The 24,700-nt window shown below is 38.6% G+C and overlaps 1 protein-coding gene across 2 annotated transcripts in view; it reads right to left on the bottom strand.

Moving 5' to 3' along the window:
- The window catches only part of COL11A1 (collagen type XI alpha 1 chain), a 190,275-nt gene that overhangs the window by 65,957 nt on the left and 99,618 nt on the right, over positions 1-24,700 (bottom strand). For both annotated transcript variants that reach the window (XM_066246823.1, XM_066246824.1), the window contains exons 28-37: positions 24,615-24,659; positions 19,597-19,650; positions 17,964-18,071; positions 14,450-14,503; positions 9,076-9,129; positions 8,903-8,947; positions 8,706-8,759; positions 8,541-8,585; positions 5,529-5,582; positions 229-282 (exon numbers count right to left, since the gene is read on the bottom strand). In XM_066246823.1, the coding sequence (XP_066102920.1) occupies positions 229-282; positions 5,529-5,582; positions 8,541-8,585; positions 8,706-8,759; positions 8,903-8,947; positions 9,076-9,129; positions 14,450-14,503; positions 17,964-18,071; positions 19,597-19,650; positions 24,615-24,659 (567 nt within the window). The remainder of the gene's footprint in view (positions 1-228; positions 283-5,528; positions 5,583-8,540; positions 8,586-8,705; positions 8,760-8,902; positions 8,948-9,075; positions 9,130-14,449; positions 14,504-17,963; positions 18,072-19,596; positions 19,651-24,614; positions 24,660-24,700) is intronic.

Genomic DNA, 24,700 nt, shown 5'->3' with positions numbered 1-24,700 from the left:
AATCAACTAACAACCCCATCCTCAAATGTATTCATGTCGGTGTTTCGATTCAAGCGTGGGTCTATTTATGCATTTTTTAAAAAATATATTGCAATAAATGGTTCAATGGAATTAGCTTGTCCATTGTCCTGACCCCGGTACTTGAGCTGGTAATAATAAAGTAGCTTTCTGTAAAGTAATGAGATGCTGGATGTGGGACATTTCGGCCCAAGGAGTGGGGTCACCTACCGTCTCTCCACGCTGGCCAGGGTGTCCTGGTAGGCCGTCCTTCCCCGGGGGTCCCTGGAGACACAGACATACGCTCCACACGTTATAAACAGTTCTCGACTCGTTTCATATCTTAGACAAATCTCTTACCATATTTTTATGAGCTATATAAATATTTTGATGCTTGCTTTAGTATAATTCTGTCTGAACTGAGACCAAGAGAGAATTTGTACAACCCTGATGTGAACATTTTACATTCCAATTTTTTCATTACGATTTATCCTTCTAAAAAGAATATTCGTATGTAGAGATACTTAATTTGTATTTCTGTGAAAGTGTTAGCTATTTAGTACTTGAAAAATGGGTATTTTGCCCTCTTTTTTTTTTTTTTTTTTTTTTTTTTTTTTGGTGATTTGTTCCTAATTCCATTTCCGGTCCATCAAGACAGATACAAGAGAAAGACAGTGTCCTCTAGTGGTGGTCCAAGCTCCTAACTGACCCGAATGGAAAGAAATGTAAACTCTGCCTTAGAAACAAAGGCACTTAGCCTCTCAACTGCTTCAAGTAAAGGACACAAGGCACTGGGGTCTCGTTCAGAAGTCATCAGGAGCAATTTTCCCAGTAGGTTTTCTTAGATCCTCTGGGAAGCAGGTGTCTATTAAACCCTGGAGAGCGAGCCCACTGTGCTGGTCCTTTTTTGGAAAGGATACTGTCTTTGTCGTGACCGAAGAAATAAATGAAGTAATTAACTAAGTACTTAAAGTAAATGACTCCTAGAGGTTCCTATGTTTTAGGAAGTCAGTAGAGATAAATCGCGTCTTTGGACTGCATGATGAATTATGCATCCTGTCCAGAAACTATTACCAGTGTCAAGTTGAAATTTCAAAACATGTTTCACGGAAATAGGCAGAGATATTCTCACCCTTCTGGATAAATGAAGAAAAATGGTCTTTCTAATAACAATATTTTAATGATAATATACTTCTCGTGATATCTTAATTATTTAGATAGGTCTGTTTGTTTAAACAAACACGTTATTATATGCATAAGTCTATTTTCAAATATCATTCTTTTAAATATTGAGTTAGAAAGAAGGGTTTGTTTTGCAATAAGCTCATTTTCACAACCTCATTCTTCCACTGGAGTGAGCCTTTTTCTAGCTCGGCTGCACCACCACAGGAGGAAGGCTTCCTGACCCTGCCCAGAACCCACCTGCTCCCCGATCTCATTGTACTGACACAGTGGGTCCCAGGCGAATGAACAGTTCTAATTAAAGACCGTTACTACGCCAGTCCACAAGATCAGGGGGTGCTCGGTGATTGGCTCGTTCCCTAGGGCCTCTGAGAGCATCCTTCCCCAAACACCCAAACATTCTGGGATGCCATGTAACCATTCCTTCCTTCAGACAACACTATCACCTACGTATGTGTCGGGCCCTGAGTGCTGAGTAACAGAAGGGGGTAGCTCTGTCCCCAGTTTTAAGGTGGAAAAGAAACAAGTACTTAATTCCTAGTTGAGTTTGCATATGTTCAGTATTTCAAAATAGGAATGAAAACAAGTTCTGTGCTTTATCACTCTTTTGATCTATTTGGGGATAAATATGCTATCCGTTGGCAGCAGTGGTAAAAGTTTTAACTAAAAACGTAGAGGGTGACAGCTAAAGGTAATAAGGATGAGTCAGGATTTTCCCCCCACCGAATTAAAATGCTCCTCAAATGTGTTTGGCCATCAGCATAAGCCAGTTACATGTATTCTAACAAATCCACACAGGTAAAAGTTAACTACTTCAGTGTATTTGTTGCTGTGAGGAGTATAAATCATATTGTTATTGCCAAATAGCATAACCTTCTAAAACAGCAATTTTGGACCCATATGGAGTCATTGTGGAATGATTTTCCATGTTTTTCCTAGATATCTGAAGGGAGCAGTGTTAACAGACTCCATGCAGAGGTCCTGCCATTATCATTTTTCTTGATTTCAGGATGTATTCCTGCTATTAAGTGATCAATCCTAAATAATTATAATGGCTATCCACTACTAACCACTAAAATCAAGCAGATTAATGCCCAAATAACTCCATGGCATTCATTCAAAAAGAACCCTCTTGTTGATCAGCAGGGCTGTCCCTCTGACGTGGCCGGTCAAGGGCAGGGGCAACAACATGTATGTTGACCTTGACGTGAGGTGAGCAGTCTGAACGTGAACACTCCAAGAACTCAACCCATCATCCACTTCTGTGCGTGCATCTGTGTCTGCCGTATGACGCAGTCTACATGTCGTGATTAAAATGGAGATGGACCCGTTCATCTGCAGGCAGAGGGGCGTGGCTCTAGCCCTCCACCCAACTGCCTTCCTTCTCTTATCAAAGAGGTGAACGCCTTTCTTTCCAAAACATTGTAAAAACGCATACCAGAGAAATGATGGATACTTTGATTTCATGCTCTAATGTTCCGCCTTCCAGAGACACAGAATATAAAAATCATTTTGTTTCCCAGTGAAAGCAATGGTCCTTAACAGTGTCGTGTCTCTCCACCTAGAGTGCCTGCTATTCAAGTGTGGGCACTTGTACTTCTAATACTTAGAGACGGATCAATGGCTCAAAACTTGTTGAAAATGCACGAGAGAATAGACTGAAAAAGTCTAAGGAAAAATGGGTCAAGTGGCTTTCCTTGACAATAAAATTACATTGCACAAGGAAAAACACTTCTTAACATTATGTACAAAAATAAACGGTGTAGCAGTGCCGATGTGATACATATCACCAGTTTTTTACGTTGCTAAGAAATGATCTATCCCCAAGACTTCGAAATACTTATGAAAAGAATCTGTGTTTTCACTTCCCTGCATTTGAAACTTTGCATAATTTAATATTGCATTTGGAACATAACTGAGATAGTGGGTAATCATCATTCTACACAGATAGTGTCGATATTCTATTTTAAAATGAGCGATTTGCATTAATCCTTTTATAATGCAATAACACAGATAACATTCTGCTCTTGATATGTTTGCAGTAATAAAGTGAAACTGGTATTAAAATTATATTCTAAACACACTAACAGTTAATATTTAAGTCAGTGGATCACAATAAATAATTTATTTTCTAAAGATGTGAGCTGAAGTCACATTTGAAAGTGACAGTGAAAGAGAGGCATATTCAAATTCAATAAAAATTGGAGAATATGACCATGTGTTTATGAATTATTTCCAACGTGTTTTAAATTCTGATCAGATATAACATGTATTTAAAATTTTAACACCTTAATTCAGAATTTTCTGAACTGTTCCTTTAGGATAGACTAATATTAAACATACCCCCGACCTACCGAATCAAAGTCTACATTTTTAACAAGATGCCAACGTGATCAGGATGCACACTGAAGGCTAGACTAGAACACCGGTTAACAATCGTGAGCATCCCCGAGCTCCCGGGGGGAGTTCTGACGAGGGGAGAGAGGAGGGAGTAAGCTTTGCATTTCTAACAGATCCCAGGTACCGCTGATGCTCTGGCCTGGGGACCACCCTTTGAGAACAACTTCCTTACACAGGTGGTGCTAGGATCTGAAAGCTGGTGTGACCCCTAATTCTTATGTTAAAATTCGAATGAGACCCTGGCCGGTTGGCTCAGCAGTAGAGCATCGGCCTGGCGTGCAGGAGTCCCGGGTTTGATTCCCGGCCAGGGCACACAGGAGAAGCGCCCATCTGCTTCTCCACCCCTCCTCCTCTCCTTCCTCTCTGTCTCTCTCTTCCCCTCCTGCAGCTGAGGCTCCATTGGAGCAAAGATGGCCCAGGCGCTGAGGATGGCTCTATGGCCTCTGCTGCAGGCACTAGAATGGCTCTGGATGCAACAAAGCAACGCCCCAGATGGGCAGAGCATCGCCCCCTGGTGGGCATGCCGGGTGGATTCCGGTCAGGCGCATGCGAGAGTCTGTCTGCCTCCCTCCCTGTTTCCAGCTTCGGAAAAATGAAAAAAAAAAATCTGAACGAAGGCTCAAAGGTGATGTTATTAGTTAGGTGGGGCCTTGAGAGGGTGCTCCCATCATAAAGGTGGAACCCTCCTGCGTGGGATCCGTGACTTACAAAAGATGGTCCCGAGAGGTCCTCACCCCTCCGCCCAGAGAGAGTACCGTGAGAAGTCTGTGACACACAAGTGGCCCTCGCGTCCCCATGCTGGTCCCTGAACTCGGCGTTCTAGCCCCCAGAGCTGTGAGACTAAACTCCTGTGGCCTCTGTGGTTTCTAGTTATAGGAGCCCAAACAAACTAAGACAGTAGAGAAGCTGACTCTCATAAAGAAACTGAATAGGTTGAAGAAAGAAGAAAAAAAGAAAAGAAACAAAAACTGAGAGTACTTGGGAATGTTCTACATGCCCGCAAAGAGGTAGAAAAATGAAGGATTTCCAATAATTCTGTGAAGATGTTTGATGAAGCTATTCGAAAGGTTACTCTAAACAAATTTTATTAAAGGGATACGATTCAGGAAGGGTTAGCCTTCTGGGAAGAATGCATTGTCAAGACAAAATCACAAATGCAGGTAAATCTGACTGCGATGTCAATCCTGTGAGTATGTTGGTGAGTGTCTGGGCAGTGATACACTGAAGGGTAAATCTGACTGTGATGTCAATCCTGTGAGTGTGCGGGTGAGTGTCCAGGCAGTGATACACTGAAGGGTAAATCTGACTGCGATGTCAGTCCTGTGAGTATGTTGGTGAGTGTCTGGGCAGTGATACACTGAAGGGTAAATCTGACTGCGATGTCAATCCTGTGAGTGTGTGGGTGAGTGTCCAGGCAGTGATACACTGAAGGGTAAATCTGACTGCAATGTCAATCCTGTGAGTGTGTGGGTGAGTGTCCAGGCAGTGACACACTGAAGGGTAAATCTGACTGCGACGTCAGTCCTGTGAGTGTGCGGGTGAGTGTCCAGGCAGTGATACACTGAAGGGTAAATCTGACTGCGATGTCAATCCTGTGAGTGTGTTGGTGTCTAGGCAGTGATACACTGAAGGGCAACTGGATGTAACGATTTTCTACCTGTGGCAGCAGAGGAGTATTTGAGTGACTAGTACTCATGTTGTTCTAGCATTTGATACACTATGAAAGAACTTGTAATAAGCTATAATTACACTATACATGGACATAATCGCTAAACATCTTAAAATCGAAAAGATCTATCGGCTTTGACATGAACTGCACTTTTGTTTTTATAGGAATTATCAATATTTGCATCTAAAAGTAATTTAAATACAATATAAACTATGATCCTCAAAAATTTCAAAACATTCTCAAATGAAAAAAAAAAAGAGAGAAGAACTCTCTCCCTTACCGGAGGGCCTTTCGGGCCGGGGAATCCAACGGGGCCCTGAGGTCCTTGGGGGCCCTGCGGAGAAAAGGCAGCCAGGAGAGTTAGGAACAGGCCTCACAAGACACATCCTGACACTCTGCAGCTTATTTCTCCAGATGACACACAACAGAGCAGACGGCCTCCTCCCCGTAGTGACAGCTCTGTGGCCAGACCACGAGGTACCCTGAGCTCCCTGAGAGCAAAGTGGGTGACTTCACACACCCTGCAGGACTCCACACCACACAGCACGCACACCAACGGTCTTCATACTGCAGACGTTCTGAATTCGCATTAGAAGGACTAAACATGGATGTCCCAGGAAGTTCCACGGAGTCTCTACTTTTAGGAGAAACATCCGAGAAGAAGGATATTTCAATTCCAAAGCCCCTCCTCCCAAAGAAAGAAAAATTTTTTTTTAAGTTGACTTTAAAATGATCCGACTCTAGTCATACAAAACTAAAAGAAAAAAATAAGTGATTACCTCAAAAAGACCACAGAAGATGCCTTCAACTAATTTCTACACTTAAAATATATTTATTTCTGAGGATGTCAAGATTTCTCATTTGAATCATGTAGAGACTTCTTTTGTAGAGATGGAAAGAACCGTATTGTATGATTCTCATTAACATTCAATCCAAACACACATTTATAATATCATTCTGGACTTGATGTTGAACTATATTATTCAACACTTTTTTTAATGCATTATTACATATTTTTAAATGCATAAAGTAGACATTATTACAGTGACTGTTTGCAGTAACAAAATGATTGGTGAAAGGTAATCCTGTCTATGCCCCAAACATAATAATTATATTTCTAAAAGAAATACAGATATATATAAAGTGGAAGATAATACATCTTAAGTAATACAATTAGGGTAGGGTGTATGTATGTTTAAATAAACAAAAGTTTACTAAAGTTGGTCTTTTAATAGACTTTTCTCTTTTCAATTTGTCAATTTAGCCTTCGCAAGGAAAACGGCATTACCATTCTGAAGCCAATGCTAGTTCAGAAATTGGCACAAATTGTTCCTATTATCAAGGCATTTGATCTTAAAATCAAAAAGAAACTTCAAAGGTTGGATATGTCATTAAAAAAAACAGATATCTCATGCAATTACCAAAAACAATGGGTAGATTCTTAGAACTTAACATTTTTGGTACTGTTAATAAAAGTATAAAATTATTCTTAAATATCTATTGTAACAACTTAAGAAAAATATAAACAAAAATTCACTCTAAATACAAAATTTTACAAATAGTATTCATTTAGGTTATGTAGCAAGTTCTGTTTTCCTAATTTCTTAAAATGTCACTTCTCTACAATTTTTTGCTTTTCAAAGAAAATTTGATTTTGTATTTAAATATCCTTAAGAAACAAAAAAATGCAAAAATCACTTCCTAAGAGAAAATGATGATGAAAAAGTAGGTCGTGCCTAAGATATAACTAAATAGTTCATAATAAAATTTCTTTGCAGAAAATAAGGGTTCATTAGGAAGAAAATAATATCAACTAAACAGACCAGAAGGAATATAATACATTTTTTTAAAACATGCATAAATGTTTTTTGAAAATCTTTTCCAGATTATTTGAAATAAACATCTTTTTAGGTCAACCTTTTACTTTTATCTGCAAAATATACTATTTGTACTCTTGACAGGTTTTTTACAATTACAAGTGATCATGCTACAGGGTCACATTGTTGAGCTCCAAAGTAAAATTGTAAGACATATGGTTACTCATGAAATCTCAGAAAGCATAAGCAAAACACGTAAAGAGAAAACAGTCTGTGCTTTAAAGATATAACGCCTAGTGTGCTATAATTTTTTAATTGCTTCTATTCCATTTAGTGATTCAGTCATTTTAATTAATTAATTTAACTGTATTTTCAATAAGATGACTTGGCCAATAAAATACTTCAAATGTATATATATTGCTCACAAAAAAAATTAAAGGATATTTCAAAATGAATATGAAGTGATAAAATATCCCCTAATTATTGTGAGCAGTGTATTGTTCATGAGCTCACAATATACAGGATAGACATAATTTGAGAACAGATCATCAAGAGTGAGAAACATGCAGTAGAAAGTTTAATTTAGTTAATTATGAAGCAAAACTGGAAACAACTGTAACTAAATGCTTCTTCTGTCTCAGATACAGACATTTGTCACAAGTACAAGCTTTACTCCATGACATATCAGTTTTGAGTTAATAGTTATGAGAGGTTTCTCTTTTTCTTTTTGTAAAATATTTATTATAAACTTAAAAAATAAAATAAGAATATATTCATATGATTGCATAATAGCCAATACCTAAAGAATATGAAGAAATGAGTCTAATTCCTTTGACAGAATATAATTTAATATTTACAATTCTTTCAAGGGGAGAGCTTTCAAAAGTCTGGCTACAAAAATGCTGTCTTTTGCCAGAAAGTAAAATAAGATAAAATAAAGGGCATGCTTACTCATGTGTATTGAGCTTTATTTTACATCAATTGGAAATCAATTTGCTAAATAGTTTCTCTATTTCCTGGAATAGATGTTTTATCTTGATTTGAATGCACATTGATTGTGACTTAACGGCCCCCACCAGCTTGCATTTCACCAGCATGACGCTGTCACCAGTGCCGTGGACACAGCCCGTCTCCACGCGGAAACTGAGAAAAGCGAACGCGGCATAGGTGCGAGGCGCTTGTTCAAAAGAAAATAATTAATTTGGCCAGAGTTTCAGAGTGACAGTGTGGACCGATCACAAGCACGATTTCTCTCATTTCTGTAACAAAATCAGGAGCACCGAACTGATGAGGCTTTGTTTGAGAGTAAAAAAAAAAAAAAAAAAAAAAAAAGGAAATTTGGAAACTCTCACTCGATTTTGTGGATGACTGTGTGTGTGTATATGCATTCCAGACACACGCTCCTTTTCTGAGAAATGGAAACACCTGCACAATATTAATACTCATTTTACATGACGTGACTGGATCGTACTCACTCTCTCCCCGGGAGGGCCAGGAGGGCCGTCACCGCCTGAAGTGCCCTGCCAAGCACAGGAGAGAAAGAAAGAACAGTCAGTTTTGATTCCAGCTTGCAGCATCGTCTCTGGATGAAGAGCTGACAGAGCGGAGCCCGGGAGAAGCAAGCGCGGGGCTGATCGTACCTTTGGGCCGGGTTTCCCGGTGGGGCCTCTAGCGCCTCGTGAACCTCGAGGACCCTGGGAAGGAGAGCAGACGAAGGATGTTGTTCTAGCGCCGAGCAAATCCGAAGGCACCAGAATACATTCATATTTCTGAAGGGCATGCTCTTGAAAGGTTAAATCCCCGGGGGGAAAGCCTGGTTTTAATTGAAGGCACCCACCGTTGGACCACGCTGACCCCGAGGGCCCGGTTTGCCAGCCACGCCCTGTCAAAGACAGTTCAAACAGTTTCAGTTAAAAAAAACCGTCGACTGCAGCTGCTGCAGCAGGAACAGGTCTGCACACAAGAATATTCACACCCGCGGGTCCAGAGCAATAAACTGAGACATCCTACCCGTGCGCCCTTCTCGCCATTGGCACCTGGGAAGCCAGGAAACCCGGTGGAACCCTACGGAAAAGAAGAGAATACGCCGTGAATCGGGCGCCTAAGATTTGTGAACCACAAGCTGGAAGTCTTTTTGGAATGCAGTGATTCTCACAAGCTGATGATATTTAAATGCAAAACATAACTTTTAATACACTTGTACAAACTCCATTCAGGTATTTAGAAATGAACTTACAGGGGCATCCGAAATCCTGGAAGCAATGAGAGCATGAATTGATAAAAAAAAAACAAAAAAAAAAACAACAACACACATCTTAGTTTTAAACTTTCAAACGAATAGTTAGCCAAACAGATCATTTCTCATGTTAGAAAATAGCAGTTGCAGGGCATTCTATGTACAATACATTTTTGACTTATGATTCTGCATATCCGCGTCAACTCTGGAGAAGAATTCTGTTTTTCAAGCATGAGGAATCAAATAGTGAAATAAATTTTATACAACATATTTTCTGTGTTAACACTCTGGTATTAATACATGCATGACTTTTTTTAGTTGAATAATGTCATGCCTTTAAAACTAGAGCAAATCCTAAACACTGAAATTCTCTCTCCACCTTTCCTGTCGAATGTCTGCCCGTGGCGAGAGCCAGCTGAGAGTCTAAGACACACAGTCCAGCATGAAAATCCTGCTTTGGGAATTCCAAAGACATAAATTCAAGACTTATCTTTGTCATGCATTCACCTAAATAAATTGGGTGTATTACTTCTCTGTGTACACAGGTTTGTTTTTTTGGGTTTTTTTTTTTCTTCTACAAAATGAGGGCAGTCATCCACATGTTCCAGGTGGTATGAAACGTGTCGGAGGTTGGAACGAAGGGAAGACAAGGAACAGAAACGAGGCTGACAGCCCTCCAGAACGGCTGCCGGAAGACGAGATAAGCGCAGGAAAAGCATTATGTCATCTCGTCCACAGACAGCCACATTTCACAGATGGAGTCTAATAATATCATTCCCCCATTTCACCTTGCGCACAAGTCCAGGACTGTCATCTGCTCAGAGCCACCTTTGAACAGGACTGTGATTGTTTGCTTCATTATCGTATCATAAAATAGAGCAGATGAAGGCTCAAATCCTCGCTGCTCAACTGGCTAATTAGGAGATCCCGGGAGGAGGGACCTGGGGGTAGGACTTCCAAATACTTTTCTTATTTAGACTGCTGTGTGAATTAAATGCAATAAATACTATCGAAGGGTAAAAGACATTCATATTTTGCACTCTTCCCCATGTATTAAAGGAAATAACAGGCCCTGGCCGGTTGGCCCAGTGGTAGAGCGTCGGCCTGGCATGCAGGAGTCCCAGGTTCAATTCCCGGCCAGGGCACAGAGGAAAAGCGCCCATCTGCTTCTCCACCCCTCCCCCTCTCCTTCCTCTCTGTCTCTCTCTTCCCCTCCCTCAGCCAAGGCTCCATTGGAGCAAAGTTGGCCGGGGCGCTGAGGATGGCTCTATGGTCTCTGCCTCAGGCGCTAGAATGGCTCTGGTTGCAGCAGAATGACGCCCCTGATGGGCAGAGCATTGCCCCCTGGTGGGCGTGCCGAGTGGATCCCGGTCGGGCGCATGCGGGAGTCTTTCTGACTGCCTCCCCGTTTCCAGCTTCGGAAAAATACAGAAAAAGGAAAAAAGAAAAAAGAAAAGAAATAACAAAGCCCTCTTTGACTTGAATACACTTTTTGCCTTTTTTTTTTTTTTTTTTTTTTTTTTTACATCCACTGATTTGGGTTGAATTACCCCTTAAAGTAATGTTGTTAGTCCAAGTGATAAATGGCTTCTTCGTATCAGAAAAATCAGGTCTGACGGCTAAAAACACAGGTTGTCCATTCCCACCACAGACCCGCTGGGACTGACTCTCGGTGGTAGAATCCCGGAATCTACATTCCTAACGATTTCTCCCGGTCACATTGACAGAACGGGTGATACCAATTTATATGTCCTCCACAAGCCAGGAAAACTGTATGTGTCACCTACGGCGGCTGATGGTCAGAAGAGCAACCTGAAATGCACTGCTAAGCTCCTTTTTATGACCCATTTCCCAGTATATCTAATTTATGCCTATGGAGATAACTATGTTTGACCCGAGGACAATTGTTAGGATGCGTAATTTCCACATAATGGGGAAAAAATGTCTGCAAATTACATTTTGGAAGGGCTTTCGAAGCCTTTTCTCTGTCTCTGCAGAGAATCAGCGAGTGATATCTGGTAGAGTATTACTTTGTGACTATGCTAGGAATTTGATAAGGGAGTATAATTGAATACGAAAATAATTCACTTCTATCAAATTTTATTTGGGAACAAATGCTCATTTCTGTTCTGAATAGAATAGATAAAAACCACACTTGGAGAGATTCCATTAAAATAAATGGTTCTTACGCATCAATTTTATTTTTAATAAGTGTAGTTTTTATATAGTTTCTACTGTAAGAAATTTATGGAAAACAAACAAAAATGTCCAATCTACTAACTAAACAGTTTGTAATACATGAGCATATCACACATTTTTCTCACATAAGGCATTACCACCCAAATGCATAATTTCCATAAAAAGGAATTATTTTCTTTTAAATAGAAAAGACCAACAGCAAACAAAAGGCCAAAAGTCGAAGGTTAATGGCATTAAAATAAGCTCAGTCAATAAATGCGAAAATATTTTAAAAAATATTTTAAATGCTGTTTTACAGATAAAATAACCCTTTCTGAAAACAAATTTTACTTTTTGAAATAGCTAGCATTTTATAGTACACAAGGTACTGTATCTTTTAAATATCCAGATTGCCAGTAAGATACTGGAAAAATATATTCTCTAATATAGTCTTTAAATTCCTTGAAGAAGATTAGCAGTCAAATTTCACTTTTAGTACAAAAAGGATTTAAATCTGTTTAAAATTCATTGGCTTCCACATGGGGAAAAATGTGAAGTCATCTTTGACCTTTGATGTGCCAATCATTTTTTGTTTTGAACTGAGGAACATAAATAGTTCCTGAGCACAGAAAAATTTTATGAAGAAAAGTTATGTAAAAAATTAAGACCAAATTTCAGACATTTCAGTTAAAGGGTAAAGGAAAATGTTTAATTATCCTGGAAGGAAACACTTCTCTCTGGTTATTCCATTGCATTCTGTTAATAATAATAATAATAATATCCCAAAAATACTGAAAAAAGAACTGACATAAAAAACAGAAAAATATAAGAATGTCAACCTCATAAAAGAAAGTTGTGCTCATTCAAATAATATGACAGCATCCGATTTTTTAATCAACACACCACCATAACTGCAATTCAATTTAATAATGAGATCAAGAATTCAACAAGTTATCTAAGGATATCTTAATGTCCAAGGTTGTGCATGGAATGTCTTCTCTTACTCATAACACTTGTGAAAATGGTTGACATTTGAAAAGAAGGTAACTAGGACACAGGACAGTGCATTAGGGATAGATAATATTTTACAGGTCAAAGTTACTAATCAGCATTTTAAATGTAGCCAGATACAGCACATAATGCTTCTGTTATTTTTAAATCATAGATGAAATGACTCTTATTTTACAAGGGCTCAAAGTTTGATGTTTACCTGCTGCTAGAAAGAAAATATGTACTATATGCATAATAGATATTTCCTAGAAAATAATTTCTCTAGAAAAATAATAAGACACCACCACATGGTAAGCCTAAGACAGTGTTACCCTATGGCAATGAGTGAACATCAAGGCCTTGCATTTCACGTCAGGAGGAAGGACACTTTTCTCTCCCAGTGATTATTTGTGAAGCTTACTAATAAATAATTGTCTTGGGATCATTATATAATTAGGATTTATTCCTATCTACTGGACCTGTCAAGGCTGAATGGGTCAAACAGATATTGTTGATACATAGATAAATAGATAAATTCATCTTGCATATATATAGATACATGGATAATCACATGTGTATGGGGGGCAACAGTAGGTTTACAGTTGTGTGTACATGAAACAGTTAATTCTTATATTATTATTTATTGTATTACTTTCTATACGAACAACTGTAAACGTACTTTTGCCCCATCCTGTATATAACTGCCAATATTAATAATCAAAATGATACAGTAATCATTTCACCCCTTTACTGTATCTAGTCAATGAGTCAAAGGCAGCACTGTTTTATGATCAGCTTGAGAAAAGTTAGTACACCAGGCTAAGCATGTATTTTTAAAACCATCCATTTTATCCATAAAATAATGTATCTTTCAAGTGGTCAATGATAGAATCTGAGTGGTATAGGGGGTGGCACGGTGACCCCCAAAGGATACATTCAACATCCAAATCTCTAGAACCTGCAAGTGTCGCCTTATGTGAGTCCTCACAGATGGAATTCAAGTACGGATCTGGAAATGAGACCAGCTCGGACTATGAGGTAATCCTGAAATCCAATGACAAGGGTCTCACAACAGACTGAAGAGGAGAAGACACAGAAGAGGCCCCGGGAAGAAGGGGACAGAGGCTGCAGGTACGCACACACAAGCCAGGGAGGGCCCGGGGCTCCCGGAAGCTGAAAGGGACAGGACAGACTCTTCCCTGGAGGCTTGGAGGGCAGCTGGCCTCCAGACTGTGAGAGAGGAAATATCCACTGTTTTCAGTCACCAAACTGTGGAGCTAGGTCATGACAGCCCCACATACCAAATACACCAAATACGTACTGTGGGGATAAGGAGAGATAAGAGAATGAAAGATGTATTATACAGGCAGTCCCCGAGTCACGAACGAGATAGGCTCGGTAGATTCGAAGATTAAGTATTTACATGCGCGGAGAGGTAGAAATAAATACAATTAAGACAAACATCTGTCTGAGTGGCATTTAACTGGTAAGCGCATGAACGCACTTGTTTCAACTGACATACAAATTCAATTTAAGAACCTACAGAACCTATCTTGTTCGTAACCCGGGGACTACCTTAAGTCTTTAAAAAAAAAAAAAAAAAAAAAGATAATTTAAATTCGTAGGATACCAGAAATGAAATCAAAAGCTATTAACCATTACCTGTCATCTGCTTTAGAACTTCCAGAGATTCTTGCACGCTGTCCTGAGAATATCCGATTTCAATGATAAGGAAGCAGCCGAGTCTACCATCCTTGTATGACCCCGCCTCCTAAAATACTCCCATCCTTCATCACCCAGGCTCTCCAATCGCCTTGCGACCCAAGCACCGTGTGCCACGTGACTTCCTCTTGTGAAATTCTATTGCGAGATTCACCCTCTCTTTGTTACGGATGGACGGAAAGGTAACCACAGGTGATGGATCTTAAGTGTTTCTACAGAATGTGGATAAAACTCTAAAAATCAAGCGCCGTCTTTTACCTTTGGACCTTGTCTCCCTGGATAGCCCGGCAATCCTGGAACACCAAGTTTCCCCTAAAGTTAAAAAATAATAATAATAATAAACTCTAAGTGGAATTGATATTGCAATGGTGATTTTAGTCATTTTTTTAGAAGAACCACATAGTTGTACACTTGAAAGAAGCATTTGCAAAGTTTTAACCATTGTTTTTTTTAAGACGTGTTTCTAATGTTACAATTTTCACGAACTTAACTTCCGTTGTCTAAGTGACAGTGCCCTCTTTTGGGACATAGAATCCTGATCGAGAGGGAGTTGGAGGCGTCTTTGGGAACTTTTAAGCATGAGTCAACACCTAAGCTCTTCCACATTAAATATTCCTGGAAGGTAGTTGATACAGTTAGAACTCCATTTAGATCTTATCATGCCAATGAAAGTTAATCTTTTTGATAAAATTATTTCAATTGTCACTGTAAATATAAAGCTAGCATTCATGAGTTATTTAACTTTTTCTGATTAAGTTAAACAACTATACTAAGAAATTCTGACCTAATGTTGAACAGTTTGTTTTCCTTCCTTTTTTAGAAAAACATATCTGGGTTAATAAATACACCAAATTTTGAGTGTTGAAGCTAAATTAATGATTTTTTTTGCAGTGTTAATTCCTGCAGGTGGGCATGTGTATATGCGTAACTATTTCGTTCTTGTGTAATAAGATTACATCTCGATCTAAGAATGAGAAAAGAAATGATACATTATAATGACATCCAAAATGTTTAACAAATACTAAGAGACTTAGAATGCCATACCAACAAAATTGGCCCCCTGATAAAGCACTAACTTAAAAATTATAGATAGAGAGGAAATTAAATTAAGATAAATGAATTGAATAAAATGTTTGTGGAATTTTACTGTGATCCATTATTCCTTAAGATCTTATGAAAGCACACTTCATAAAATATTTATCAAAGTCATAAACATTAGCAAGCACATAGTATCATTATTTCTCATGCACATTTAAACAAAATAAAAATTAAAAAACAAGCCCAAGTTACTAGATACAACATCAGAAGATGAGCAGTAGTTTATGAATAAAAGTACTTATTTTACTGGATAAAGGCAAAAAAATTAAGAAATATAGCTTATGACATTGTCATTATAGATCGAACTGTACAGCTGTCTGATTCAAGATCAACCCCGCATAGCTTAGCAATCTTCAGATGGAAAATATCAAACAAGCCCTAAGAAGCATACTTGTGAAGATGCCCCCTCAGATCACTAAGTTTTCCTTCCTTGTTTTATGCCACTGAGTTCAAGGTTAACGAAATTCTCTAATTATGATCACAAAGCTTTTTGTGCTCTCTGGTAAATACTAATTAGAATGGATCATTTTATTCATTTTAGGGTCCTATTAGAATAAATCCAGACGGAAAATTTTTGTTCATATTTTCAGTAGGGTGATACTTCAAACAAGGGGAAAATATAAATGAGACATTAAAGATGATGAATTGTGGGGTAGGGTCGAGCCCCGATATTTTGGAGTAGCTTGTGAGGCCATTCCCACACAGTAGGGTGGGCAAAGACGAGAGGAAGGTCCCAGGAGAGCCTCAGGGTCTTGGCCAGGGCGCACGTGAGGTGAAGATGTCCCACAGCCCTGGAAGCTCTGCTTTCCCATGGCCTTTTCCTTCCTCTGCCCAAACGAGACAGAACTCCTCGTAGCAGAGCTGCCCAGGACGTATTTCACAATGACCTGAGGAATTGTTTTCGTATTTGTCTAGTCACAATCCCTGTACAGTATAATCCTTACGTAACACATCCTCCTTCTTGGACAGGGTGATAAGGGGTGGAGATTAGAATTGTGTAGCATGGAATGTTCATATTTTATCAAAAAATGGCATGCTCATTATAGAAAATTTAGAGAACAGAAATATATATTATATATATATTATATTTATATATATATATATAAAATGACTTGAATTATACCCAGAGGTAACTATTATATATGTATTCCTTTTATGTACACAAATAACACTGTCATCCACATTTCTAGTATTTTTCTTAATTTAACCTCATAGCAAATTCTAAGTTATTCACCAAATCACCGTATCAGCATATACCCTATAATTTCAATGTTTTCTAATATTAAAGCTAAATATAAATGTAATGGTTGCAAATGTTTTGACGTAATACATATTACCCAGTGGCTCTTAAGAAATCAACATAGATTAGAATTACCTTGGCATGTTTTAAAACATAGAGATGCCTAACTTAACCTCAGATTAAAAATAAACTCTCTTGAAGTTGAACCTGAACATCCTTATTTTTTAAAACACCCTGTGGAAAAAAAATATGTGAAAAATAAAACTAGAAAATCTACATTTTTTTTTAAGAGGGGCACAGCTATTTTTACCATCCAAAGCAAGTGGACCAATGTTCCTTTGTGCTTTCATCCTTTGTTAATCACATTCAAATGCTAATCCTCTCACGGGGAAGAGCTTTGAGAGTGGCTGGTTTTGCATGGCCCAGGAGAGTGGAGGGGACCACCAAGTAAGGAAGACAGAAAAGTTAGGTAAGTGGACCCAGCTCGTGATGGTACGCCTACAGTCATGTGCCGCATAAAGACATTTGGGTCAACAGCAAACAGCACATACAACAGTGGTTCCACGACATTGTAATGGAGCTGAAAAAGTCCTATCACCTAGTGGCCTCACAGCCATTGAAACGTCGCAGTAAAATGCACTGCTGACGTGTTTGGGGCGCTGCTGGTGTAAATGAGTCCACTGCACACCCAGTCGTATAAAAGGTCTTCACATACAATTACGTAAGTATGGAACATTTGATAATGCTAATAAATGGCTGCCATGACTGGTTTGTGCATTACCTGCACATTTTACTATTATTTGAGAGTGTAGTCTTGCTACTTATGAAAAGTTGCTGTGAAACATCAGTGTGCCCGGTTCCACCAGCTCAGCTGCAGCCTCATACACATCTCCTACTTCCAGTGTCTCCCAGTGGCATCCTTTTCTCTTGTGCTTGATTTCACCTCAGGTTGTTCTGCACAGTAACGTGCTGTACAGGCTTGTGGCCTGGGAGCAGCAGGCTATACCAGTGTTTTTCAACCACTGGTCTGCGGGCTGACCCATGAAAATGTTAAGTGTCCTGATGTTGTATGAAGATGATGGACACAATGGTCTCAGTTGAATCCACTTCTGCTCAGGGTGGTTTCTGTCTTAGTGGTCCCCCTAGTAATTCTCCTATTTTCACCAGTCCCCAAACATTAAAAAGGGTTGAAAACCACCAGGCTATACCGTGCGGCCTAGGTGTGGGTAAGTGCATTTGATGACATTTGCAAACAACAAAGTCACCTAAAAAACCACGTTCCTATTGTTAATCGGCGCACAACTTTATACGGAGATGCTTGAAATTTAATAGAATCCTCTGGATATCTGACATGGATAATTAAAAAAAAGTTTTTAAATAAACAGGAAGCATTTTCTTCACGAGTCATCTGTGAATTTGAAGTTGTTCACTGACCTTCTCTCCTGCTTGACCAGAAGGACCAGGGTCTCCAGTGGGACCTGCTCGGCCTTTGGGGCCTTCAGGGCCGTCTTCTCCTCTGGGACCTAATTGACCAACTTCTCCCTAAAATGCAGAGTGACAATATTTTTATAAGAAATGTAGAGACAACTAGACCCTAACCAATCTGGAGCCCAGAAGCAAACTCTAGCGGTGTCTACAACAACAAATTTTCCTAAGTAGCCCTTATCTACAATTAGTTTCCTTTTTATATGCCTTTCCGCAATTTGCAGTCCTAGAAATGCAAAGTCCTTTTCCTGTCTTGTCACTTCTTTAAAAATAGATTGTTCCTGCCCTGGCCGGCTAGCTTAGCAGTAGAGTATCAGCCTGGTATGAGGTAGTCCTGGGTTCGATTCCTGGCCAGGGAGCACAGGAGAAGCACCCATCTGCTTCTCCGCCCTTCCCCCTCTCGTTCCTCTCTGTCTCTCTCTTCCCCTCCCGCAGCCAAGGCTCCATTGGAACAAAGTTGCCCCGGGCACTGAGGATGGCTCTATGGCCTCCGCCTTAGGTGCTAGAATGGCTCTGGTTGCAATGGAGCAACACCCCAGATAGGCAGTGCATCGCCCCCTGGTGGGCATGCAGGGTGGATCCCAGTCAGGCACATGCGGGAGTCTGTCTGACTGCCTTCCCGCTTCTAACTTCAGAAAAATACAAAAAAAAAAATTGATTGTTCCTTTTCTAAAATACTAAATAAGCCAGAGTCCTAACCACCCCTTTGAGTTACAACTCATCACTGAGTGCTCCCATGTGTGAACATGATGCACAAGCTAGCAAACTACTTTTTCATTTTCTTTTGTTAATCTCTTTTTTGTCAGTCTAACTTTGCAGGGCCCCAGCCAGAGAATCTACCAGTATAATACAAAACATAATGTTTCCCCTCCAATAATAGCAACTTTGGAAATCATTGGAACACACAAAAAATGTCTCCATTTTAGACTTGGTTTTCATTTATATTAGGTGCTGGAATATGGAAGTTGTTGCCCCATCCTGGAAACAGGCTTTACATAAATTCTAGGGGGACAAAATGTTCTACAGTTTACCTCTTTTTTAGATTTATTTGGTAATATTATTATAGTTATAAAATGAATATTCCCAATAAAATGTTAATTTACTTAGGTAACACATTTTTGTTTGTTTTCTAGAAACTCAATAGCAGGAAAAAAAAAGAGGTTTTTAGTCAAAAATTCAAGACCAGTATATAATAAAAATTCATAAAAATCTCAGATATCTTGTTTCCAGGCAGCATAGCTCACTATATCAGAACTAAATTTAGAAGAAATCTATCATGTTACTTTGTTTAAGCAATTTGATCATTTTTAAAAATGTCTACACACAATAGAATCTATCATATAGATGTTATGGGACATAAGGAAATTCATCTAAACATCTAAAAGACAATTGATTCTTACTATTTTCACAAAAGAAATAAAATACTTAATTTTTTTATATAAAAACCAAGTGAGTAATGTCTCATGTAATACACAAATACACACATTTTTATTTATCCTGGGCCTGTACTTCCTTTATTTAAATATAAGGATACACGCACACATTAACTGGATGTACCAGTGGAATTTATCTTTTCACTTACCCTGTCGCCTTTAAGACCCATGTCTCCTTTGAATCCTGGAAACCCATCTTCACCCTAAAAAATATAAGAAATAAAAGGGGCATTTTTAATCAGTTGTGTTGGTAAATAAAAAATTATGGCTATATACAATACAAATACTATTCACCAGGGAAAAGTGTTCTGAGAAATATGAATCCTAGCTGTGAAACTTCCTCCTCCCTATTTTAACCCTATCCAGAGCATCCTTCCACTTTTCCATAATTAATAAAATTTTAAAAATTAGGAAGTATTTTACAAATGTGTCCATTAAATTATCTGTACCTTATGGGGCAAATAACCACTCTCTATGACAACATGTATTCTATGCTATTTTTTTAAAAAAAGCATAAATATTTAAATAATTATTTTTACTTTATATTCTGAGAACTTTCGACTACCAAATAAAATATCTTTACCCTTAATTTATTAATTTGTACCTAAAAATTCTGTATCATGCATTTTGTAGCATGTGCTTTAGATAAATGCTTTCTACCTCAGCTTGCTCTCTATATAATAATCTCTTTTCAGGGGGATAACAAGCAAATTAATCTTATCCTTTGTATGTAAAGGATTGCTCATTGACTCGTCGATATGCTCAAGCCAGTGTTGAAGACTGGGCATTCTTTAGCAAAGAGAAGAGAAGTTCTGACTATGAAAATATGTCCTACAGTCTTACAGAGATATATTTATATAAATTTTTAAAAGCATCACAAACAAACTTACTATCTCATAATTTCAGGAAAAGAATTAAATTTTGAATGAATCATTATTCATATATTTAATAGCATAAACTGAACTACTTTCAGAGTATTGTGGAGTATTTTGACATTTTTATTTTACCGATAAAAATAAAGGTAAAATATCTGCATTAGTTTTTGTACAGATGGAGTAAAGTGGGTGTTTGGAGAAAAGACATGAAGATGATGATGATGATGATGATGATGATGGTGATGGTGGTGGTGGTGGTGATGGTTGTGGTGGTTGTGATGGTTGTGGTGGTTGTGGTTGTGATCATTTTAAGGCAAAAAGTGCATTGGAGAAGCGGTAGTTGGTATCTTAGTAGCCTCAGAGAATGCATTTGACTTGCATAGTTTGAGGGAAGGGCATTTCGGGCCAGTATGTGAACAGATCTTAGAAAGACTGACACACATACTCCCACATTCTGCTGCCAAAATAGCACAAAACTGAACAAGTCGATTTTTACTGTAAAATACTTCAATGGATGCACATCACTAACGATGACTAAGCTACCACCTCCCCTCCCCCTCCCACCATGGTCTAACTCCTGTTCACTTCTGCGGTCTCGTCTTCGGTCTTGACCTCCCCTCTGCCCTGACTCACCGTCCAGGCGTGAGTTCTAGAAACTCTGAACTACCTTCTTTCCTGTTGGTAACTCTTGTTCTGGCTACTGCTCTCTCACGCACATTGCACACCTTTCAACCTTTCTGTGCACCTGGTGAGACCCTGCACTTCTTTCAGACTCACAATGCCGCCATGAAGTTTTCCATGACGTCAGGGTTTTCCCCCTAAAATTCACCTCTGTCTTCTGTGTGCCCCCCTCCCCCCCCCCAGCATGTGTTATGACAAAACCTGCCATCCTGCTAACCAGAAGAAAATAAGACACGTGCCTAATTAATCTCTGGATCTCCGGTACCTACTGCATTTCCGACTCTCAATAATCGTGACAGTTAACAAACACTTTCTAAGTGAACATCTGGAAATCACCCATGCCTCAATGTGAGTTTGCCAAGCTATATACTAAGGTCCAGAAAATATCAGGTAATTATGGGCATCTGAGATCTAAACTTGGAAAAGGGATCCGATCTCATATCTTTCCTACACCTAAGAATTCTGACTGGTGTAAAAGTTTCCTTTAAGACAAAAAACATACTGTTTTCCACATTCTGGCCATAAAAATCTCCTTGTGGAATTAGGGTTCTCTCTCCACTGAATGTAACTGGGCAAACAGCAGAGGCTAAAAAGCTGAAAATGACCACTTAACTTCCTATTGACTACTGCCTTCGTTACCCTCTCTCCAGAGAGAGAGGTAATTACACAGCTGACAAGTTTAGTTTAAAAAGACTGCACTCTATGTCTAAAAATCGGTTATAGTTTTTAGGATTCTTTCCAGGCAGAGTTGCTTTGTTTTGGTTGTATTTTTGAGAGAGAACACAGTGAACTAGATGCTACTTTGTCATGCCTGTGTTTTCAACACATTCACAAATAAATAGATTAGATGACTCAAATGACTAGGTTTCCTTACAATAAGTGTTTGTTGTTGTTCTTTTAAAACAAATGACACTATCAAATACTGAGATTTCCAGTGCTAAAATGATCGTATCTGAATTAATCTTTTTGAAATAAGAAAACCTAGTTTTAGAAGACGTATAAATGAGAAATTTACCCATGTCACTTGGTTTGCTGGGCTATGCTACTTGAGGTCTAAGACTTGAAAAAGTCTGAGTCTAAACAATAGTGACTTTTTATTTCTTGTTTATTTTGTGAGAGGAGGGGAGGCAGAGAAAGACTCCTGCATGCACCTTGACCAGGATCCACCCAGCAAGCCCACTAGAGCAGCGGTTCTCAACCTGTGTGTCGTGACCCCGGTGGGGTCGCCTAAAGCCATCGGAAAATACATAATGCGTATCGGGTATTTACATTCCGAATCATAACTGTAGCAAAATTACAGTTATGAAGTAGCCACCAAAATTATTTTTTGGTTTGGGGTCACCACAACATGAGGAACTGTATTGCGGGGTCACGGCATTAGAAAGGTTGAGAACCACTGCACTAGAGGGTGATGCTCTGCCCATCTGGGGTGTTGCTCTGTTGCTCAGCAACTGAGCTCTTCTTAGCACCTCAGGTGGAGGCCATGAAACCATCCTCAGAGCCTGGGGCCAACTCACTAGAACCATGAGCCATGGCTGCAGGAGGGAGAGAGGGAGAGAGCAAGAGAGAGAGAGAAGAGGGGGGGGGTGCAAAAGCAGATGGGCACTTCTCCTGTGTACCCTGACTGGGAATTGAACCTGGGACATCTACACGCTGGGCCGATGCTCTACCACTGGGTCAGTAGTGACTTTTAATCTTTGCTATTTCATCTTTGGTCAACAATGAATGTTTCTGTATGTAAAAAGAATGTAGTTTAACTTCCTTTTTTATCTCTTATGAGGTAAACTGTTGCTTATAATACATACTGAGGGGAAAAAAAGTAATATACATTAGAATTCATTAGGATTAACAGAGCTTTAAATAGGAAGAATTCTTGTCATTATTAAAAGGTTTCCATCAACATTTATATAAAATTTATCTAGATAAGTAATATACTACTAAATATACAGTGTGGAATAAAAAAGATAGCAATAAGAGACCTTAGAGATTTGTTTGGACAATGTCCTCATGTTACAAACTTAACATAAGCCTCTGGGCTGGTAAAGAATTTAAGTTTACATGTCTCATAAGTACAACTAGAATCAGAACCCAGAATTTTTCACTCCAAGTTAAAAATACAAATTCTTCTTCTATATGTCTATTTGTTTCTTCTGGGACCATACATCACTCGAAACAACAATAATCTCAAATGATCTTCCTACCTATAAACAATCTACATTATTTTTTCTGAGTGGGGTTCTACGTACATGCTTTATATCACATACATATATAGTTACCTCTGTCATTTCGAAACTACCGCTCTTTCCAAGAAAGAAGCTCACAACCTCCCCACCCCAGTGGAACGCCTTTCCCTTTAAACACTGCCTTCCCTGAGACTCCTGGGCCAGCCCTAATTCAAGTCAAGATATTTGATTGATACTTCAGTGCCTTAACAAGAAAAACTCCAAACTAAGATTGTATTTATTTTGCACAGGCGCCATGCAAACAGTTACAAGTTCAGTGCTGTCTGACCCCTCGCGGTGCTAGGTTGCCAACTCCGTAGGACTATCCTGAGTTTCACATGGATGATCCTGAGGAACTGGGATTCAAATCCAAGCAGCTAATTTAAAGTGCATGACATTTCTCACACACACAGCTGATGACATAGCTGTGTACCTTGGCAATGCCTCAGTATGTTACCTTTCTTTTCTCTTTTTCAGAAAACTACATTGTAATGATATAAGTCCATCTCTTCTTATCTATTCCTTCTTGATAATTAAACTGACTCAAAGTGCTTTGGATAAAATTATGACTAAGGGAATAAACAGTGACCTTGAAATCAACATTTATATTCCATATATTTGTCACCAAATCTACCAACATTTTCTAAGACACTCTATAATGACACTCAACTTCAACATACAGGTGAAAGGGCTTGGGGAATCTATACTCATATAAAACATTTATATTAAAAATTTCCATTTTAAGTTCTTTGTCTAAAGAAAATTATAAATTCCATATTCTTTCATCCACCTCTGCTTGTTTCTTTTCTTTTTTTTTCCAGAAAGGTGGGCTTTTTAAATTTGTATTGAACTTCTTGGGGATCTTAGCTTGATTTTAATCTTTATTTCCTTCTCATTAATATTTTTGCTTTCCAAGCCGTATTACATATGAAGACTTCCTCTTTCCCCAAGTCATTTACTGTGCTTCTAACTTTCATATTCTGCAATGAGTTTCAATTTATGAATTTGGAGGATTTCAGAAAAACGGGGGAACACACAGTCCTCTGCTGTGCATAAAATTGGATATTGAACAACACCTGCATAAAATATAGTTTCTAAAGGCCAATCTCACGATTTAGAAAATTTAAATACCTGTTAGGGAAAAAAGGAGATAGGATTCATTCTGTTTATAATATATCTTGTTTCTGTTCTATAATTTAATCCTCACTCCAGTTATAAGAATATATTTCTTTTAAGTTTTCAGGATGTGAAGTACAAAATAATATTTGCATTGTCTGAGATATAAGAAATAATTTAATACAGTTGGGAAATGGAGTATCTTAAGTAAATTTACATTTCTGATGTAATGGATACACAGGCATTAAAACCACCTAACTAAATTATATTTACCTTTTCACCTTTAGAGCCTTTGAGACCTCTGACTCCATCTGCTCCCTATAGAATAAATGAGAAAGAGTAAATGACTATGATATTTT

This window comes from Saccopteryx bilineata, chromosome 11, assembly GCF_036850765.1.
Source record: "Saccopteryx bilineata isolate mSacBil1 chromosome 11, mSacBil1_pri_phased_curated, whole genome shotgun sequence".
Lineage (NCBI taxonomy): Eukaryota > Metazoa > Chordata > Mammalia > Chiroptera > Emballonuridae > Saccopteryx > Saccopteryx bilineata.
This window is presented reverse-complemented; position numbering and strand designations above follow the sequence as displayed.